Source organism: Podarcis vaucheri, assembly GCF_965113315.1.
Source record: "Podarcis vaucheri genome assembly, chromosome: 7".
Classification (NCBI taxonomy): Eukaryota; Metazoa; Chordata; class Lepidosauria; order Squamata; family Lacertidae; genus Podarcis; species Podarcis vaucheri.
In genome coordinates this window covers 10,926,546-10,942,051 of record NC_138765.1, presented here as the reverse complement: position 1 = coordinate 10,942,051, position 15,506 = coordinate 10,926,546, and the positions used below count along the sequence as shown (strand labels likewise).

The 15,506-nt window shown below is 50.1% G+C and overlaps 2 protein-coding genes across 4 annotated transcripts; one reads left to right on the top strand and one right to left on the bottom strand.

Moving 5' to 3' along the window:
- Positions 1-275: 275 nt before the first annotated feature.
- Positions 276-14,266, top strand: GEMIN7 (gem nuclear organelle associated protein 7). 3 transcript variants are annotated; one of them, XM_082231363.1, is made up of 2 exons: positions 276-543; positions 13,842-14,266. In XM_082231363.1, the coding sequence occupies exons 1-2, from the start codon at positions 406-408 to the stop codon at positions 14,223-14,225; spliced, it is 522 nt and encodes a 173-aa protein (XP_082087489.1). In that variant the 5' UTR covers positions 276-405; the 3' UTR covers positions 14,226-14,266. The 3 variants fall into 3 exon arrangements, with proteins under 3 accessions (XP_082087489.1, XP_082087490.1, XP_082087491.1); XM_082231364.1 differs by having other exon boundaries at positions 292-543; positions 13,845-14,266; XM_082231365.1 differs by lacking the exon at positions 276-543 and adding an exon at positions 12,636-12,783 and having other exon boundaries at positions 13,845-14,266.
- Positions 3,561-9,824, bottom strand: LOC309536872 (bone morphogenetic protein 2-like). Its single transcript, XM_082231253.1, has 3 exons — positions 9,398-9,824; positions 7,274-7,614; positions 3,561-5,940 (listed from the first exon to the last, which is right to left on the bottom strand). Exons 1-3 carry the CDS (start codon positions 9,424-9,426, stop codon positions 5,045-5,047), a joined length of 1,266 nt encoding a protein of 421 aa, XP_082087379.1. The 5' UTR covers positions 9,427-9,824; the 3' UTR covers positions 3,561-5,044.
- Positions 14,267-15,506: the final 1,240 nt, after the last annotated feature.

The window sequence follows — 15,506 nt, the reverse complement described above, 5'->3', positions numbered from 1 at the left end:
GGGCGGGGCGGGATAAACCTGCCGGTGCGGCTTTCCGCGTGGGGCGGCAAAAAGCAAATATTGTATTATTATTTTTAGTAGTGTTCGCATCCTCCTGCCCAAGCGGCGAAGAGGGAAATGGAAGGATGGGTGTCCTCGAATGTGCTGACGGCGAGACAAAGAATGGCGGAACACGGAGGGCCTCCTGATCATGACGTAACGATCACGCGCTTCCCTTTCATCTTTCGTCCCACCAATCGCTAGGAGGAGCGGGAGGCGGGGTGCAGGCACATGGGCCAACGCCGCTCGCCGCCGCCTAGGGGCATACAGGGCAGAGTCATAGAGTTCCCAGTCCTCCTATTAGCAGAGGGGACCTTAAAAAAAAAAGCCGATAAGGGAAGAGCGGCTTGTCGTCCGCTCATAATAATGTACTTCCGGGTGAAGAGGCTGCTCCTTCCTGTCCCGGCCGCCAACGTGCTGAGTGCTTTGAGGCCCGCAATTTTGAGCGGAACGGTTTGGGGTTGCCATGACGACTTGAGCGGGACCGAACCAAGGCCTATGCAGGTTAGTCGGCGTTAACTGAATTGTTTCATAACTGAGAGGTAATATTTATGGCCAGAGAGAGGAGCGTCTGTTTTCAAAGAGTTTTTAGCTTAATACGGTATGTGGGAAGAAGCGTTTGGGCCTGGCGTCATGACCAGGCGAAGCTCAAAGCTGCTTTCTGGGGAACTCAGTCATGGAGCGGACTGAGTGAAGGCGGTGAAGGTCCTGTGTGAGTGCCTGGAGGCGGTTGGAGGATGGATGGCGGCTAACAGATGGAGGTTGAATCCTGACAAGACAGAAGTACTGTTTTTGGGGGGCAGGAGGCGGGCAGGTGTGGAGGACTCCCAGGTCCTGAATGGGGTAACTGTGCCCCTGAAGGACCAGGTGCGCAGCCTGGGAGTCATTTTGGACTCACAGCTGTCCATGGAGGCGCAGGTCAATTCTGTGTCCAGGGCAGCTGTTTACCAGCTCCATCTGGTATGCAGGATGAGACCCTACCTGCCCGTGGACTGTCTCGCCAGAGTGGTGCATGCTCTGGTTATCTCCCGCTTGGACTACTGCAATGCGCTCTACATGGGGCTACCTTTGAAGGTGACCCGGAAACTACAACTAATCCAGAATGTGGCAGCTAGACTGGTGACTGGGAGCGGACACTGAGACCATATAACACCGGTCTTGAAAGACCTACATTGGCTCCCAGTACGTTTCCGAGCACAATTCAAAGTGTTGGTCTGACCTTTAAAGCCCTAAACGGCCTCTGTCCTGTATACCTGAAGGAGCGTCTCCACCCTCATCATTCAGCCCGAACACTGAGATCCAGCACCGAGGGCCTTCTGGTGATTCCCTCGCTGCGAGAAGCCAAGTTACAGGGAACCAGGCAGAGGGCCTTCCCAGTAGTGGCACCCGCCCAGTGGAACACCCTCCCATCCGATGTCAAAGAGATAAACAACTACCTGACATTTAGAAGACATCTGAAGGCAGCCCTGTTCAGGGAAGTTTTTAATATTTAATGCTGTATTGTTTTTAACACTCGATTGGGAGCCCTCCAGAGTGGCTGGGGAAACTCAGCCAGATGGGCGGGGTATAAATAATAAGTTATTATCATTATCCAGGTGCATCTCTGTCTGCCCACACCCCTGCCATCACATAGGTCGTGAGGTATGGGATAGGTGGGGGCGGTTCGGAGGAAATGGCAACTTGGGTTGAGCCAAAGCTGGCCCACAGACTAGCAATTCCCAACCCCTGTTTTGGACTATAACTCCCAGTCTGGTGGCTAAGGCCAGATTATAAACTAATCCATGTAGGAGATGGAGAAATATATTATATCCAGTGCTTTTTTCTTTAAAAAAATAATGTTTAGGGGTACTCTCATTTTGACTCAAGAAAATCACCATTTAATAGTTCAAATCGAAAAAAACAAATACAGTAAATGGACAAAAGTGCAAAGATTCACAATGTTTAGGGGTATGTGTACCCCTGCGCGCCCCCAGAAAAAAGCATTGATCATTCCATCTCTCATATATATGCATATGCATCCCAAGGTATGTGGTTATTTGCCACGGTGCAATAGGAAACTCACATTAATCAAGGCCCATTGTGCCCATTATGTTGGTTATCCTTCATAATAAAATGCTTTCCTCTGAGTTGCTTTTAATACTAAAAATAGCCTCAAGCTATATAAGAGAGAGGGCATGATTCAGTTTTAATATATGTCTGTATTCTTTAAAGTTTAATAGTAAGAATCCTGTTATTCAGGTTTCATTTTAATTTTTAATTACAGCATCTGTTACTTTTCTATTATTGATTGGATCTACCCAGCTTCTGATTCTCAAAAGCTCTTCCCTCGCTAAGTCTTCCTGGGTCTCTGGTTAATTTATTTTTCTCTTGCCCTGCTCTGCATTTGGTTTAGTTGCTCACTCTGATGTGTTTTTGATAGTGTGGTTTTTCAGTGTCCGCCCTTTAGGGTACGTAGCTTCCTTGGATGTCTTGATGACAGGAAGGTGGGATAAAAGTGTTTAGAGGTGTTTTCTTGCTGTTCTAAGCCTTGCATCCTGTCCAGCCCATTTCAGACCTGTAAACTGAAATCCACTCACATGATACTGTCTCTGTCTCTCTACATTACTTACTTTGGAGTGCACTATTAACTCTTGACATCTCTTTCATAAAGCTTCAATGTTGCATCTTAGCCCATTTTCTTACACCCATATTTCATCTTTTTTAAAAGAAGAAAAACATCAGCAAAAGCTCTACAGTTTATTTCACCACTGAATACATTTTTTAATGGACACAGAAGTAGAAATCTTGTGCCCTTTGAAAAACTTTCCCCAGCCAAGTGGCCTCCAGATTTTTTGGATTACAACTTTCACCATCCCATTGTAGTCCAACAACATTGGGCTTGGGTGTGTGCCAGTTTGGAGAAGGCTGACTTAAAACAATGCACTAAAATGCCCCATATTCCTGTTGAGTGTTACATTTGTCACCACCACATACCTCAGAGCTTTTTGCCCCTTTCCTTGGTATGAAGCAGAACTGGAGACTTGCCTTGAGACACCAAATAGGGGCTTAGAAGCAATGACTAGCAAGGTGTTTTTTCAGTGGATGTAGTTAGAAGCAGGGTGGATAAAATCAATTATTTAAAAAATAAATCAATCAGATTTTTAAATTTAATTTGGATTTTTTTATTTAAATTAGATTTTTAAGATTTTTGCTTTTGGAGGAAAAATCTAAAGATGGTTTTCTATTTAAGTTACATTATAGTCCAAATGCTATTCATCAGGAAATAAGGATTTGTTTTTAATTATGAGGCATGAGGCTTTACATGCAATGTTTAAATTTTTAGGTAAATTAATTCCATTAATCCGTTCACAATGTCATGCTCTTCCAGAGGTTTCCTGTAAGATTATTTGGGGAAGCTTTTCTAACGAGAAGATATTACCACAGATGCTTGTTTTTGCAGTTCTCAAAAGGGTGAATTTGTGTCTGCAGAGATAACATGCCTTCTCTTCACAAGAAAAATGTTATAAAATAAACATACAGAGTTGAGGAAAAAACTTTAATCCCATTGTTCCTTTGCAAATTTATATACACAGAATCAACCCCTTACCAAATGTTCCAAGAGGTTCAATGAATAGATTTGTTTTGAATGGAATAGATCTGCATAAGTAGCGAAGTGTGAAGCAGTAAAAATGAAAGTGCAACCTTGTGAGCAGAATACTCCACAAGTCTTGGGATCTTTGTGTAATACTTGTGCAAGTCAGTAATTTTTGATAAAACTGTAAAAAGTACTCTGGAAATTTATTATTCCAAAAAATGAAAGCTTGTAAATATTAAGATTAAACCACCAAGAATGAGTCTTTCTGTAAAAAAAATGATTTAAACCAAGTCTTACTGACTAGTGATTTAAATCGATTTGATTTAAATCAAATCCACCCTGGTCAGAAGAAAGTGCTGACTCCCCACCAATAAGATATGGACCACCTGCTCTCTTGTGTCAGTCTCTGTCTGCCTTTTTGTCCACACATTTGGTGCAGTGAGGTTTATGATGCCCCTCTGCTTAGAAACAACCCCCAGGGGTATTAGACTCTTAATGCAGGGGTGGAGAACCCTCAGCCTTTCAGGTGCTGATGGAGCACACCTTCTGTCATTCCTGACTAGTGGCAGTGATGGCTGGAGCTGATGGAGATTGGACTGGAATCCACATCCCTGCTGTAAAGTGTTAGGGAGGGCTACTTGTTTCACACAACAGCTGCTGGGAGCACACTGCCATTTTTTCACCCAAAATGTCAGTTCCAGCAGAACTGACAACCACTGCTCTCCTCTACTGGATAAACACTCTGATGGAGAGCTTCTATTTTAGAGCAGGAGTGAGGGAAGCCTGTGGTCCTTCAAGTGTAGGGCCATTGGCTGTGCAGCCTGGGGTCCATGAGAGCTGGTGGTCCAGCAAGTTTGAAGAGCCACAGGTTCCCCATAAACAGTGTGTGAAAAGTCAGCCAGCTCTCCCAAATCATCTTTTCAGGAACATCTGGTGCTGATTCTCTTTGGTCATGTGAATTCGCCTTTAGTGGCAACCACACCGTCACACAGTTTTCGCCTTGGTTTAAGGATGCTCACTGTGACAGGCTTGGTAGCGTTCTCATTTATTGCTCAACTAAAGGTCATCACAGTTTAAAACAACAGCAGCAGCAGCAGCTATTCATCCATATAGAGAACTTGATGAGGCGTGATAAGAATATAAGAATTCTGCCTTGTTGAATCAGAGGCAAGGTACATCTGTCTCGTACAGCAGGCTGGTGATAGCCTTTGCCTGTTTGCCTCTGGTGCTTGGTGTAAAGTCATATGCTGCCTCGGTGCCCAGGTGTCCCATGTATCTCATAGCTGAGCCATCTAACCTTCCGGCTGTCCCCACCTCTTGTGGTAGGAAGTTCCATACGTTAATTCCATGTTGCCTGAAGAAAGACCCGTGACGGTGCCAAGCCCTCTGCTTGGGTTACCTGAGAGGAGGCTTATCCCTGCTCTGTGGTTTCTACCGGCACCCACAGCCCTCCACCACCATGTCCTGGTACGTCTTCAGGACCACCATGTCGTGTTGGTCCAGGTAGAGCATAGCGATGGGGCTGAGGTCCGTCGGGACGCAGCACGCCTTGGGCACCCTGGAGTTCACCGAGCTCAGCATGGTCTGCACCACAGCATGGCTGGAGGAGTTCATGTGGTCGGCCAGCGGGAACCGGCACTCCCCGGAGCAGTAGAAAGCGTGGTAGCCGCTGGGGGCAACAATCCAGTCGTTCCAGCCAACTTCCTTGAAATCTACAAACAGGCGCTGCCTCCGGCACCTCGCGCTGGCTTTGGCCTTGGGCTTCAGGCCTTTGCGTTTGCTGCGGGAGGCTGGCCCCTTGGGGGCTCTCCGGCCTCCTTTCTGGGTTAGCCCACCCGGCTGGCTCCTGCTTTGTCTCTTCCCACGAGTCAAAGGCTGCCCCCTCCGGTCGTGACTGTAGGTGACCAGCAGAGGCCTTTCCAGAGCCCACTGGGCCTCCTCCTCTCCGGGAGACCGCCTTGCGCGAAGCGGAGCCTGGCGCTGAGGAAGCTCGTGGCTGCCGTTGGGGCGCTCCACCTCAATGAGAAACCCAAGGTGGGGCCTCTGGCCCTCGGCCCTCTGGAAAGCAGCGGTCACGTCAAAGCTCTCCCACCTGGGCTGCTTGGGAGCCAAGAATCTGCGAGCCAGGAGGAGACTGCTCTTGTTTCCGGAAACGGGTAGGGGGCCCATTGCGTGGTATATGTTGATGTGGAAACCCCTGCTTTCCTTCGGCGAGTGGTACAGGCGCAGCTCCAGGGCGGTCAGCTCCTCTTCCACAGGCAGCAAGGTCAGGTTGAACAGGAAGTAGAGCGAACCATCTACGGCTTCAGGGGTGTTTTCCAGATCCTCTAGATGTGAAACAGAAGCCAGAAAGGGATTGAGGACTGAGTGTTTGGGGCTGGTGTGGGGAGCCTTTCGCCTTGCAGATGCTTCTGAACTACAGCTCCCATCACCCCTGGCCATGGGCCGTGCTTGCTGGGTCTGGTGGGAGTTGTAGTTCAGCAACATTCACAAAGGTTGTCCATGCCAGGACTGCAGGAAGTGCCTTCTTGCGTCCAACCAAGTGTCCATCTACCCGCTTTGTGTTTTGCCCCCTGAATCCAGCCAGGTGCTTCTTAGAAGCTCCCAAGCAACAGCTGTCCCCTGTAAATTGTCTTAAAGTTATTGTCCTAACTTTTTAAAATAAAAGAAAATACTTATTTGTGGCTATGCAGTGTGCTGCACTTTTTTCTTAGACTGTTTTGGGGTTTTTTTAAAGAATCAGAACCGTATCTTGGCATCCCTTTCTGTCCTTGCCTGAAGTGGTGCAGAGTTCCTGGCTCTGCTGATAGCGCAAGCGCTTCCTACCCCGTGTGTGGCTCTGTTGCCTTGCTTGCTCTGCAGGTGGCACTGTAACCCAAGGCAAATCATACACCTCCCAAACCGCAAGAGGGAAAAAGAAGAGATATTCCTTAAGTAAGCAGAGCATATTCTTGAAATATCTTGGCATTAGGGAGCTTTGCTTTCCTTCCTCCTCAATGAAGCGTGTTTGACCTTCAGAGTCAAAATCGGAATTGTAGAGTCGGAAGGGACCACAAGGGTCATCTAGTCAGTGCAACCCTCTGCAATGCAGGAATCTTTCAATGTAGGGCTTGAACCCACAACCCTGAGATTAAGAGTCTTGCGCTCTCCCAACTGAGCCTTCTACCAGGTCAGGCTATTTGTCAGCCTCTTATTGTCAGCCATGGCTGGCAGTTGCTCTCCAAGGACCGGGGCAAACAGAGGGGCTTTCCTTTTAACTGGGGGTGTCAAGGATTGAACTTGGGACCTTCTGCATGCAAAGCAAGGTTCTTGCCTGCTGATCTACCTCTGTTTCCCCTTACGCAGTGCAGCCGCTTATCTACAGCTTTCCACCTCTCCTTCATCCCTGTCCCTGGCTCCCGGTTTTGTGCAGTCACTTCAAGGATGGAGAGCCTGTGGCTGTCTCTAGTTGGACTCCGGCTCCCATCAGCCCCTGCAGCTGGCATGGCCAATGTTCACGGAGATGATGGGAGATGTAGTCTAGCAACTCCTGGAGGGCCTGGGCTAAATTTCCCCGCATTTCTCCCCTCTGCTGCTACCCCAACCAATTTTTCAAGGCCCCAGCCACCCCAACAGCCCAAACGTGGAATTTGAAGGCGGACGTGGCAATCGCAAGCTCACCAACATGGTGGAAGGTGCGGATGGTGTTGGCTCTCCCGGCTTGTTCCTCCAGGAAGGGAAGCTCTGTCTCTTTGAGGGAGGAGGGAGCCTTCCCCAAGCAGAACTGGTACAGATCCAGAAGATATTGGGGGACCACAAGCCCCGCCCTTGGCTCCGGGCGCCGTTGCAAGCCCAGGCGTCTCAGCAGGATGGTCTGGAGGGCTTGGATGGGGACCTGCTTTGAGGAGTCATGCTCGCCAGCAGTTCCTGGAGAGGCCGCTAGGAGGCCTCCAGATCTCCAGAATTCAAGAGGTATAAGCAGCACCACCAAAACAGCCAAGTTACCAGAAACCATTGTGGAACTGGGGAAGGCAGAGGGAAGACAAAGACATGGTTGGTGAATGTGGCTTGTAGACAGAATTGGATTTCCTGGGTTGTTTTTTCCCTTTCCCTCTCCACTCCCCGCCACCCCCACCCCCAAAAAAGAAATAGAAAATCAACGAATGCATTTGACTTGGAATACACATAGTGTAGATTAAACTATAGTTAAAGGGAGTAAGTAAAAAGCTGGGTTGCCTTTTTAGCTTTGTGCCCCCTGCTGGTAGTGGGGAGAATTACCCCATGCTGCGCATCAGTATAATTTGATGCAGTTCAGTTACCGTATTTTTCGCCCCATAGGGCGCACTGGCCCATAGGGCGCACCTAGGTTTTTTTTTGGGGGGGGGATAAAGAAAAAAAATTATTTTTCCCCCCCAGGCGGGGGGCTGGGGCAGGGGAAGCCCGAGCTTCCTCCGACCCCAGCCCCCAGAACAGGCTGCTATCCACAGGGATGCAGGCAGCTCTCCGCAAGCCGTGGGAGCCCAGCGCGAAGTTGGGCTTGCAGAAGTCGCTCCCAAGGCTTGCAGGCAGCTTCCTGAAGCCTGCATTCGCCCCATAGGATGCACACACATTTCCTCTTCATTTTTGGAGGGGGAAAAGTGCGTCCTATAGGGCGAAAAATACAGTAATTCTGTGGGATTAGGATATAACCTCAGAGAGTGTATGCGTGTTAAATTTCTCCCAGACTGTCTCCGTAGGATGCTGCAGGCAAGTTGCTAGCAGAGGTCTTAGTGAGTACGAAATAAGCCTGAAGAAAGATGCCTCTGCTGAGACTTTTGAACAGAGCAAAACCCTGGGGCGTTCAGATCCCTTTATTTTATCAAGTGCACATTTTGCTTTGCAAAAGGGTTTCAGTGCCAAACAAAATGTGTTGCGAGAAGGCAGAGCAAGCGAGTTAGATTATTGAGAGTGATGTGTGCTGCGTTTTTTTGTTTTTGTTTCAAGAGCATGTCTTTTACCTTTGAAAGAATTCTGCGGTAGATAAGAGAAAGTCCTGGCCTTTGTTAATGTCTTGACATCCCTGCTCTTCCTTGATCTTCCATTTGCCTAGGCTTGGGGTGGGCAATCATGCCTGATGCCTCACTCACCCTCCCCATAGCTTACCACAGAGGAAGTCATCCTCTGTCATCCGTAGAATTGTAGAGTTGGAAGGGCCCGCGAGGGTCATCTAGTCCAACCCCCTGCAATGTAGGAATCTCAGCTAAAGAACCCCTGGCAGATGGCCACCCAATCTCTGTTTTAAAACCTCCAGCGGAGGAGAACCCACCAATGAAGGAGGAAAAACTGAGGCACAGAGAGCTTGCCCTATAACACCCACGAAATGGGCACAATTTGCTGCAGGCCGACATTTGCAACTAGCCTTGACCATAAGCACTCAAGTCAGCTGTACCCCGGAGATTGCACAAGCCCTTTGAGGTGTTGTGCAGATGAATGTGGGAAGATTCTGGAACGGTGGCCGTAGCCTTGCCCTCAACGTGGCACCATGCGCTAGTTGGGTGGGGTTTCTGCCAGAGGTGGACAGGCAGACTGGCAAGTGGGTGGAGCTTCTCATGAGGGCATCTTGCTGCTGGATGCTGTCTTGAGACACCCTCTTCACCAAGCCTCGGTTAATACATGTAAAATTAGCAGAGCAAGCAAGTGCCCATCCAGGGCACTGCCCATAAGAGCCCTCAAACACATCCACAAGGAGGGTAGTGTTGCTTTTCTGAAGTGTTGTTGACGGTGTGGATGTCCCGTCCCCCGTTCACCCCGCTCAGAAGTACTTACTTGCAAAGGTTGAGGCTGTTGGCAGGCATCCATTTTCCCCCCTCCTGCAAATCCAGCAGCTTTTCCTTGCCGTTAGGTCTCTCCCAACCTTGCTGCTGCTTCTCGTGGGTCACCCAAGCCAGGGAACAGCCCGCACTGCCCCATGGCCACCCCACTTCTCCCTGGCGACCTCCGTCATCCTTCCCTCGCTCGGCAAGTGAGCCAGAGGCCGGCCAGCCTCCCAGCTCTTCTCCAGAGCGCTGGGGCTCTGCCCACCCTGCCTGTGGAGGTGCCGTCCTCGCTGCCTTCAGGATGTGATGTCAACCAGGACAGGAGGCCGAGCCAGAACAAACAAGTTTGTTGTGAGTTGTCGCCTCTTCGCTCTCTCCAGCACAGCACGGTGGCCCATTTTCTGGACTCGCCACTCGCTTCGGCCCTGCCAGGAAGGCGAGAGAGCTATGCCAGCTCTGATCCCAGGTGGGGAACAGGAGGCGACTTGCATCTCCACCCCAGAAAATTATGGGACATCTGCTTCACCAGTTAACAGCTGGGCCAAGGACACGAGGTAGCCAAATTTGGCCGACTCTTCATCTCCCCACTGCCCAGGTAGCAGCAAGGCCTTCCAAAACACCCAGAAGGTGCTGCTACCATGAGCCAAAATTGGTGACTTGACACTGCTCGAAGGCCGACCCTCCCAGTCTGAAATTTGGGCTGCCTGCCACCTGGAGGTGACGTTTATCAACCTGCTACTAAGGCACACTGAAAAACAGGGACATGGGGCTTCGCTTGGCACGGGGCTAGTTTTCACAGCGTTTGTGCTGGCAGCCCAATTTACAAGCCTGCAAAGTCAATGCAGGCTTTTACATTGCTGCTTTGACTGCCCCCCCCCTTCTTCTTCAGAGTAACACGTGCGATTATTCTCAGGTCGCGTTCAAACAGAAGCTGGTGCCGTCCCAAAGGCACGAGCCTCGCCAGAAAAACAGCCAACCCGTCCCCTCCCCAGGCCCCGTTCTTCCTGGCATGCTGCCCGGGAGTGCAGGAGCTCTGGGCCAGGTCCTTATCAGGCCAGAGGGGGAGAGGGCTTTCAGGGGCCGGTGCTTCCTCCGCCACCAGACAGCACGCGCCGGAAACGAGCTGTCTGTGGAAAGAGCGCGTCAACAGGGCCTGAGGAGGAAGCGCTGCGGTCATCGCCCAAGGCAGACTCTTGGAACAAACACACGGTGCAGGAATGTGGCCTCGTTGGGGACCTGGGTGAGGGAGAGGTAATCTCCAGCAAGGCTGAAGCTGGCGGCATTCCCTCCCAGAAGCCTAAGCTGGAAAAAGATCTTGGCTGCAGGCGCACATGAAGCCAGATTGAATGCGCAGCAGTTCGGCTGTCCTTTCCCAAGGCAGAATTGCAGTTCCTTAAGCTGGAGGTGTGCAATAGAATGGCTGCTTTAGTTGAGATCCCTGCATTGCAGGGGGTTGGACTAGATGACCCACGGGGTCTCTTTCAACTCTACAATTCTGGGATGCTTTTTCTTCATGCTCATGCTGGGGACCCTGACCACTAAGCAAGCCACCGTCATTCCCAAGCAGCAACTTGTGCTTTGAGTCCACCACCGACACCAGGAAAATTCTGCGGGAGCTTCCATGGAACGTGGTCCATTTGAACCACGGGAAGGTTTCCTCTGGCGCTCCAGAATTGAAAAATCGGGAGCTTTTTGTCTCCCCCCAGTTGGTTCAGAGAGCATGCTGAACCCGTATGTACATGTCCTGGCTACCCACTTAGAATCATAGAGTTGGACGATGGAGTGTGTCACAGCAGTGTCAGGCAAGGAATGTCCAGAAGGAGGAGTTAACTCTTTATTGTCAGAAGCACACTTACAAGTTGGAGAAAGGCATGTCCACCCATGCTACCTCCCTCAACTACGCCAGGTTTGCACCCGATGAGGCAGTTGCTGCAACAGAGAGCCCTCGCCCCCAGTTTATGTATATTCCCTACCTGAGTTTTGCACTAGCAGGTGCAGACTACACCTGTGTGTATGTGTGTAGCCTGCTTCTACTCCTCCCACTTCAATCCTCTTCTAGTCCTGGGACCAAGAGGGCAGAGATGCAGCAGGTAGCCTCTTCTGGGGACAGGCAGCCCTCTTGCAATCACAACCCATGGCAGGACCTCACCCAGTGGCAACTGACTGGAAGGAGGCAAGATGGGCATGACAAATTGGGCAGAGAGGCAGCAGAAGGGCTGCTCTGTGGCTGGATCCTTTGAGCCTAGAGGACTGTGAATCATGCAGTTTTCTCCCAAAGCTAGTGCGTACTGCCCTGCCTTTTTGGAATCAATCCTCCTCTGGGGGCACGTCTCCACCAACAGAGGTCAGCTGTCACAGGTTTTCCCGTTGCAAGGAACTTTGGGAATTCTGAATCAGCCCAGGGGTTAACCGCCTCTTCTTCAAGCTACTGTCCTCCAGGGATGCTGTGGAGAGGAAGCAGTAAATTCATTTTAGGTAACTAGACAGCATCTTAAAAAGTAGAGACATCACCTTGCCAACAAAGGTCCGTATAGTAAAAACTATGGTTTTCCCAGTAGTGATGTATGGAAGTGAAAGCTGGACCATAAAGAAGGCTGATCGCCGAAGAATAGATGCTTTTAAATTATGGTGCTGGAGGAGACTCTTGAGAGTCCCACGGACTGCAAGAAGATCAAACCTATCCATTCTGAAGGAAATCAGCCCTGAGTACTCACTGGAAGGACAAATGGTGAAGCTGAGGCTCCAATACTTTGGCCACCTCATGAGAAGAGAAGACTCCCTGGAAAAGACCCTGATGTTGGGAAAGATTGAGGGCACAAGGAGAAGGGGACGACGGAGGGCGAGAGGGTTGGATAGTGTTCTCGAAGCTACCAGCATGAGTTTGATCAAACTGCGGGAGGCAGTGGAAGACAGGAGTGCCTGGCGTGCTCTGGTCCAGGGGGTCACGAAGAGTTGGACACGACTAAACAACTCAACAACAACAACTAGAGTTACCTAGCGTTTGGCTAAAAGTCTAAGCCTCTGGATTCAGCAGCATCCATTTCTGGCCCAGGCCAACCCCTCTCCTCCTTGCACCAGAGTTGTCCTTGGCTGCCGGCGGCTGTTTCTCCAGCTCGCTGTGCAAAACATCCTCTTCACTGCTGACCCTGGGCTTGGCCGCCCGCCACAGAGGATGTTGGCACAGTGAGGGAGCGTCAAGTTGGTGCCGCCACCGTCCAGAGGGGAAAACAGGCTGTCCTCGTGCAGCTACACTTCCTGTTTACAGGCCCCCATAAGCCTGTGCTTAACCCTCTGCTGCCTGAAGACCAGCAGCCATGGCTGCTTCAGCAGGCAAAGAGTTCCCAGCTGGCAAGAGTTCTGCCCTTGGCACAGGGCAGAAGTGACCCAAAATTCCAAGTCAGTGGCTCACCTCTCCCCTAAATCTACAGCACAGGGTGGGAATAATTTTTCATTCTCTTATGGGTAATGGGGGGCGGGGTGCATACCAGTGGTGGGCAGGGCCAGAAACAGACCTGGGCAGAGCAATGGGTGGGACTTTTCCTTTTGTGCTACATTCCAGCTGTGCGAAGGTCAGAGGTTTTCTAGCAAGAGGCTTCATCGCCATTGTAGCACACAGCCCAGGCAGGCAAAAGCACTTTAGGGGCAAGGTTGACAGAGTAGCCTGGAGGGAGACGCAGGGACTGGAAGGCTGCTTTTGCTCCGAGGTTCCCAACCCCCCAACCTACCACCCACCTGGAACAAAAAGTACATCGCTTACCTAGAGCTGGTTGTCTTCAACCTTCTCACACCCCATGACCGACATTTAACCCTGTTGCAACCCACCAGTTGAAGACAGGATGTGAAATTTGTGGCCATCTTGACCAGGCGTGAGAAATCCAAACATTAAGGCCACGGGACCTAGAAATCTTTGTAAGTCTGGGGTTTTTTCTCTCTCCCAGCACAGAATCATAAGGTTCCTTGAACATACAGTGGTACCTCTGGTTAAGAACTTAATTCGTTCCGGAGGTCCGTCCTTAACCTGAAACTGTTCTTAACCTGAAGCACCACTTTAGCTAATGGGGCCTCCTGCTGCCGCTGCGCCGCCAGAGCATAATTTCTGTGCTCATCCTGAAGCAAAGTTCTTAACCCGAGGTACTATTTCTGGGTTAGCAGAGTCTGTAACCTGAAGCGCATGTAACCCGAGGTACCACTGTATAAGCTTTTCTTTAAACATTAAAATGGGCTCATACCTCTCGTGATTATGGAACACAGCAACAAGAGCAAAAAATCCTGCAGTCTATTTCAAACAGCTTAAACTACAGCGTTAACTTGGTCTGCTCAGCAAGGCGAATGGGAGGGCAGAATGTATTCTAAGCCATAGGAGCACCTACTTCCTGAATTATTCCTTAAGAGTACCTGCTGCTGCTGACACAAACAAGGCGCCATTTGTATAACATATTTCTCCTCTTTGCCAGCAGGAGTGCACGATGAAGGTGCCAGTTGCGGTCATCCGCCTGCCCCACGGACCCGATGGGTCAAGCCGCGGCTTCGATCCCAACTCCCCCCGTTTCCAGGCCCTTGGTCCTGCCAGCCTCTCCTCTGGGAGCGCAGCAGACCTAGAGCAGGAGCAGCAAAGTCGTGTGACGCTTCGAGAACGCTACTTGCGCAGCCTCTCAGCCATGGCTGGGCGGCCCGTCAGATTCACCATGTACGAGAGGGTCAAGGTCACAGCTTTGTTTGGAGCGTCCGACATTGACATCCTGAACTTCCAGGTCTCCGAGCTTCAGACTCCACTGGGGATACAGAGAGAAGCGCTGCTCCGATGTTCGGACATCATCGCATACTCCTTTGAGCTTTGACAGCTCTGCCTTTTTACTATTAAAGCACCTTTTATAAGCAAGTGTTCAGTCCTCTGTGAGTTGCAGAGAGCAGACTCGGTTTATTCCTAGCAGACATGTCCAGCGGGCTATGACAAATTAAGTAATGAGTTTGAACTGCAGAGGAGGCTGCCTGCTACATCTCTGCACGATTCACTGTTCTGCACGCACTGCCCTCCCACACTGATTCTGGGTCTGTGTTGCAAGTAAGAGCTGTAACAAAATCTCACAGTATGAAGTGCTGCACCCCACCGCTTACCTGTTTTGTTTCCCCAGTATTGCCAACATTACAAGCTCCCATTTTCGCTGTTTCAGGGGTCTCCCCCTAAGCCTGCTAATCCCTCCTTCTTGGGGGCAGCCCCATTTTAACTACACTAGCAGTAACGCAGCATCAACACTGTAGAGGGAGTTATTCTCTCATGCAATAAAACATTGCAATACAGCAAATGCTGATTCAGCAGCTGCTTCTAAACAAATGGCAGGACCCTGGAGGGATGGCAGTTGACTGCAGATGTTTGGTGCTGGGTCTCCCGTGTTCCTTGGCATTTACCTGAAACTATCGGTGCAGTGGAAATTCTCAGCTGCTTCGGCTCAGAGGAAAGTGAATTAAAGGGCCCTTGTTTTTTAAAAAAATGCATTGCAGCTCAGTTCAGGCTCACACACAGGCCTGACCTTTTTTGTGTTTATCCTTTTGAGTATATCATAAACCATCATGAAATATCCATTTAGCCTACTGAGCGCTGAGGACTCCAGCCATGGTGCTTTGATTCACACTGAGTTGCACACACAGAGAACAGGATGCTGCCCTAAATAGGCTTTTGATTTGATCCAGCAAGGCTGTTGTGTCCAGAGAAGGGACCCCCTGGGTCATTTGTGCCTGCCCTTGGACTTATGTGACTATATTTCACTCTAGCACCCTGACTAGGACTGGGCGATATAACATCCAAAACTGGCGTGAAGTCAATTTTGTGATACCAGTTTCATAATTTCTGACCTGCCAACGTATCTCAAATCATGATTGTGTATGTGTGTGTGCTCTGCCAAAATCACAATGCCTCTCTAGATTATTGCAGCCCGTTAATTCTGCCTGCTCAGCTCTCCCCTGCCTCCTGCAGGGGAAGTGAATGACAAGAGCAGGCGCCAGCAAAAATCACAATGCGGGAAAAACTATGAAGCCAGCCAGTCCCTTGACATAGCACCATCCTTCTTTCAGATACCATGATATATCACTATACCACAGTGTTTAGCTGGTGATATATCACA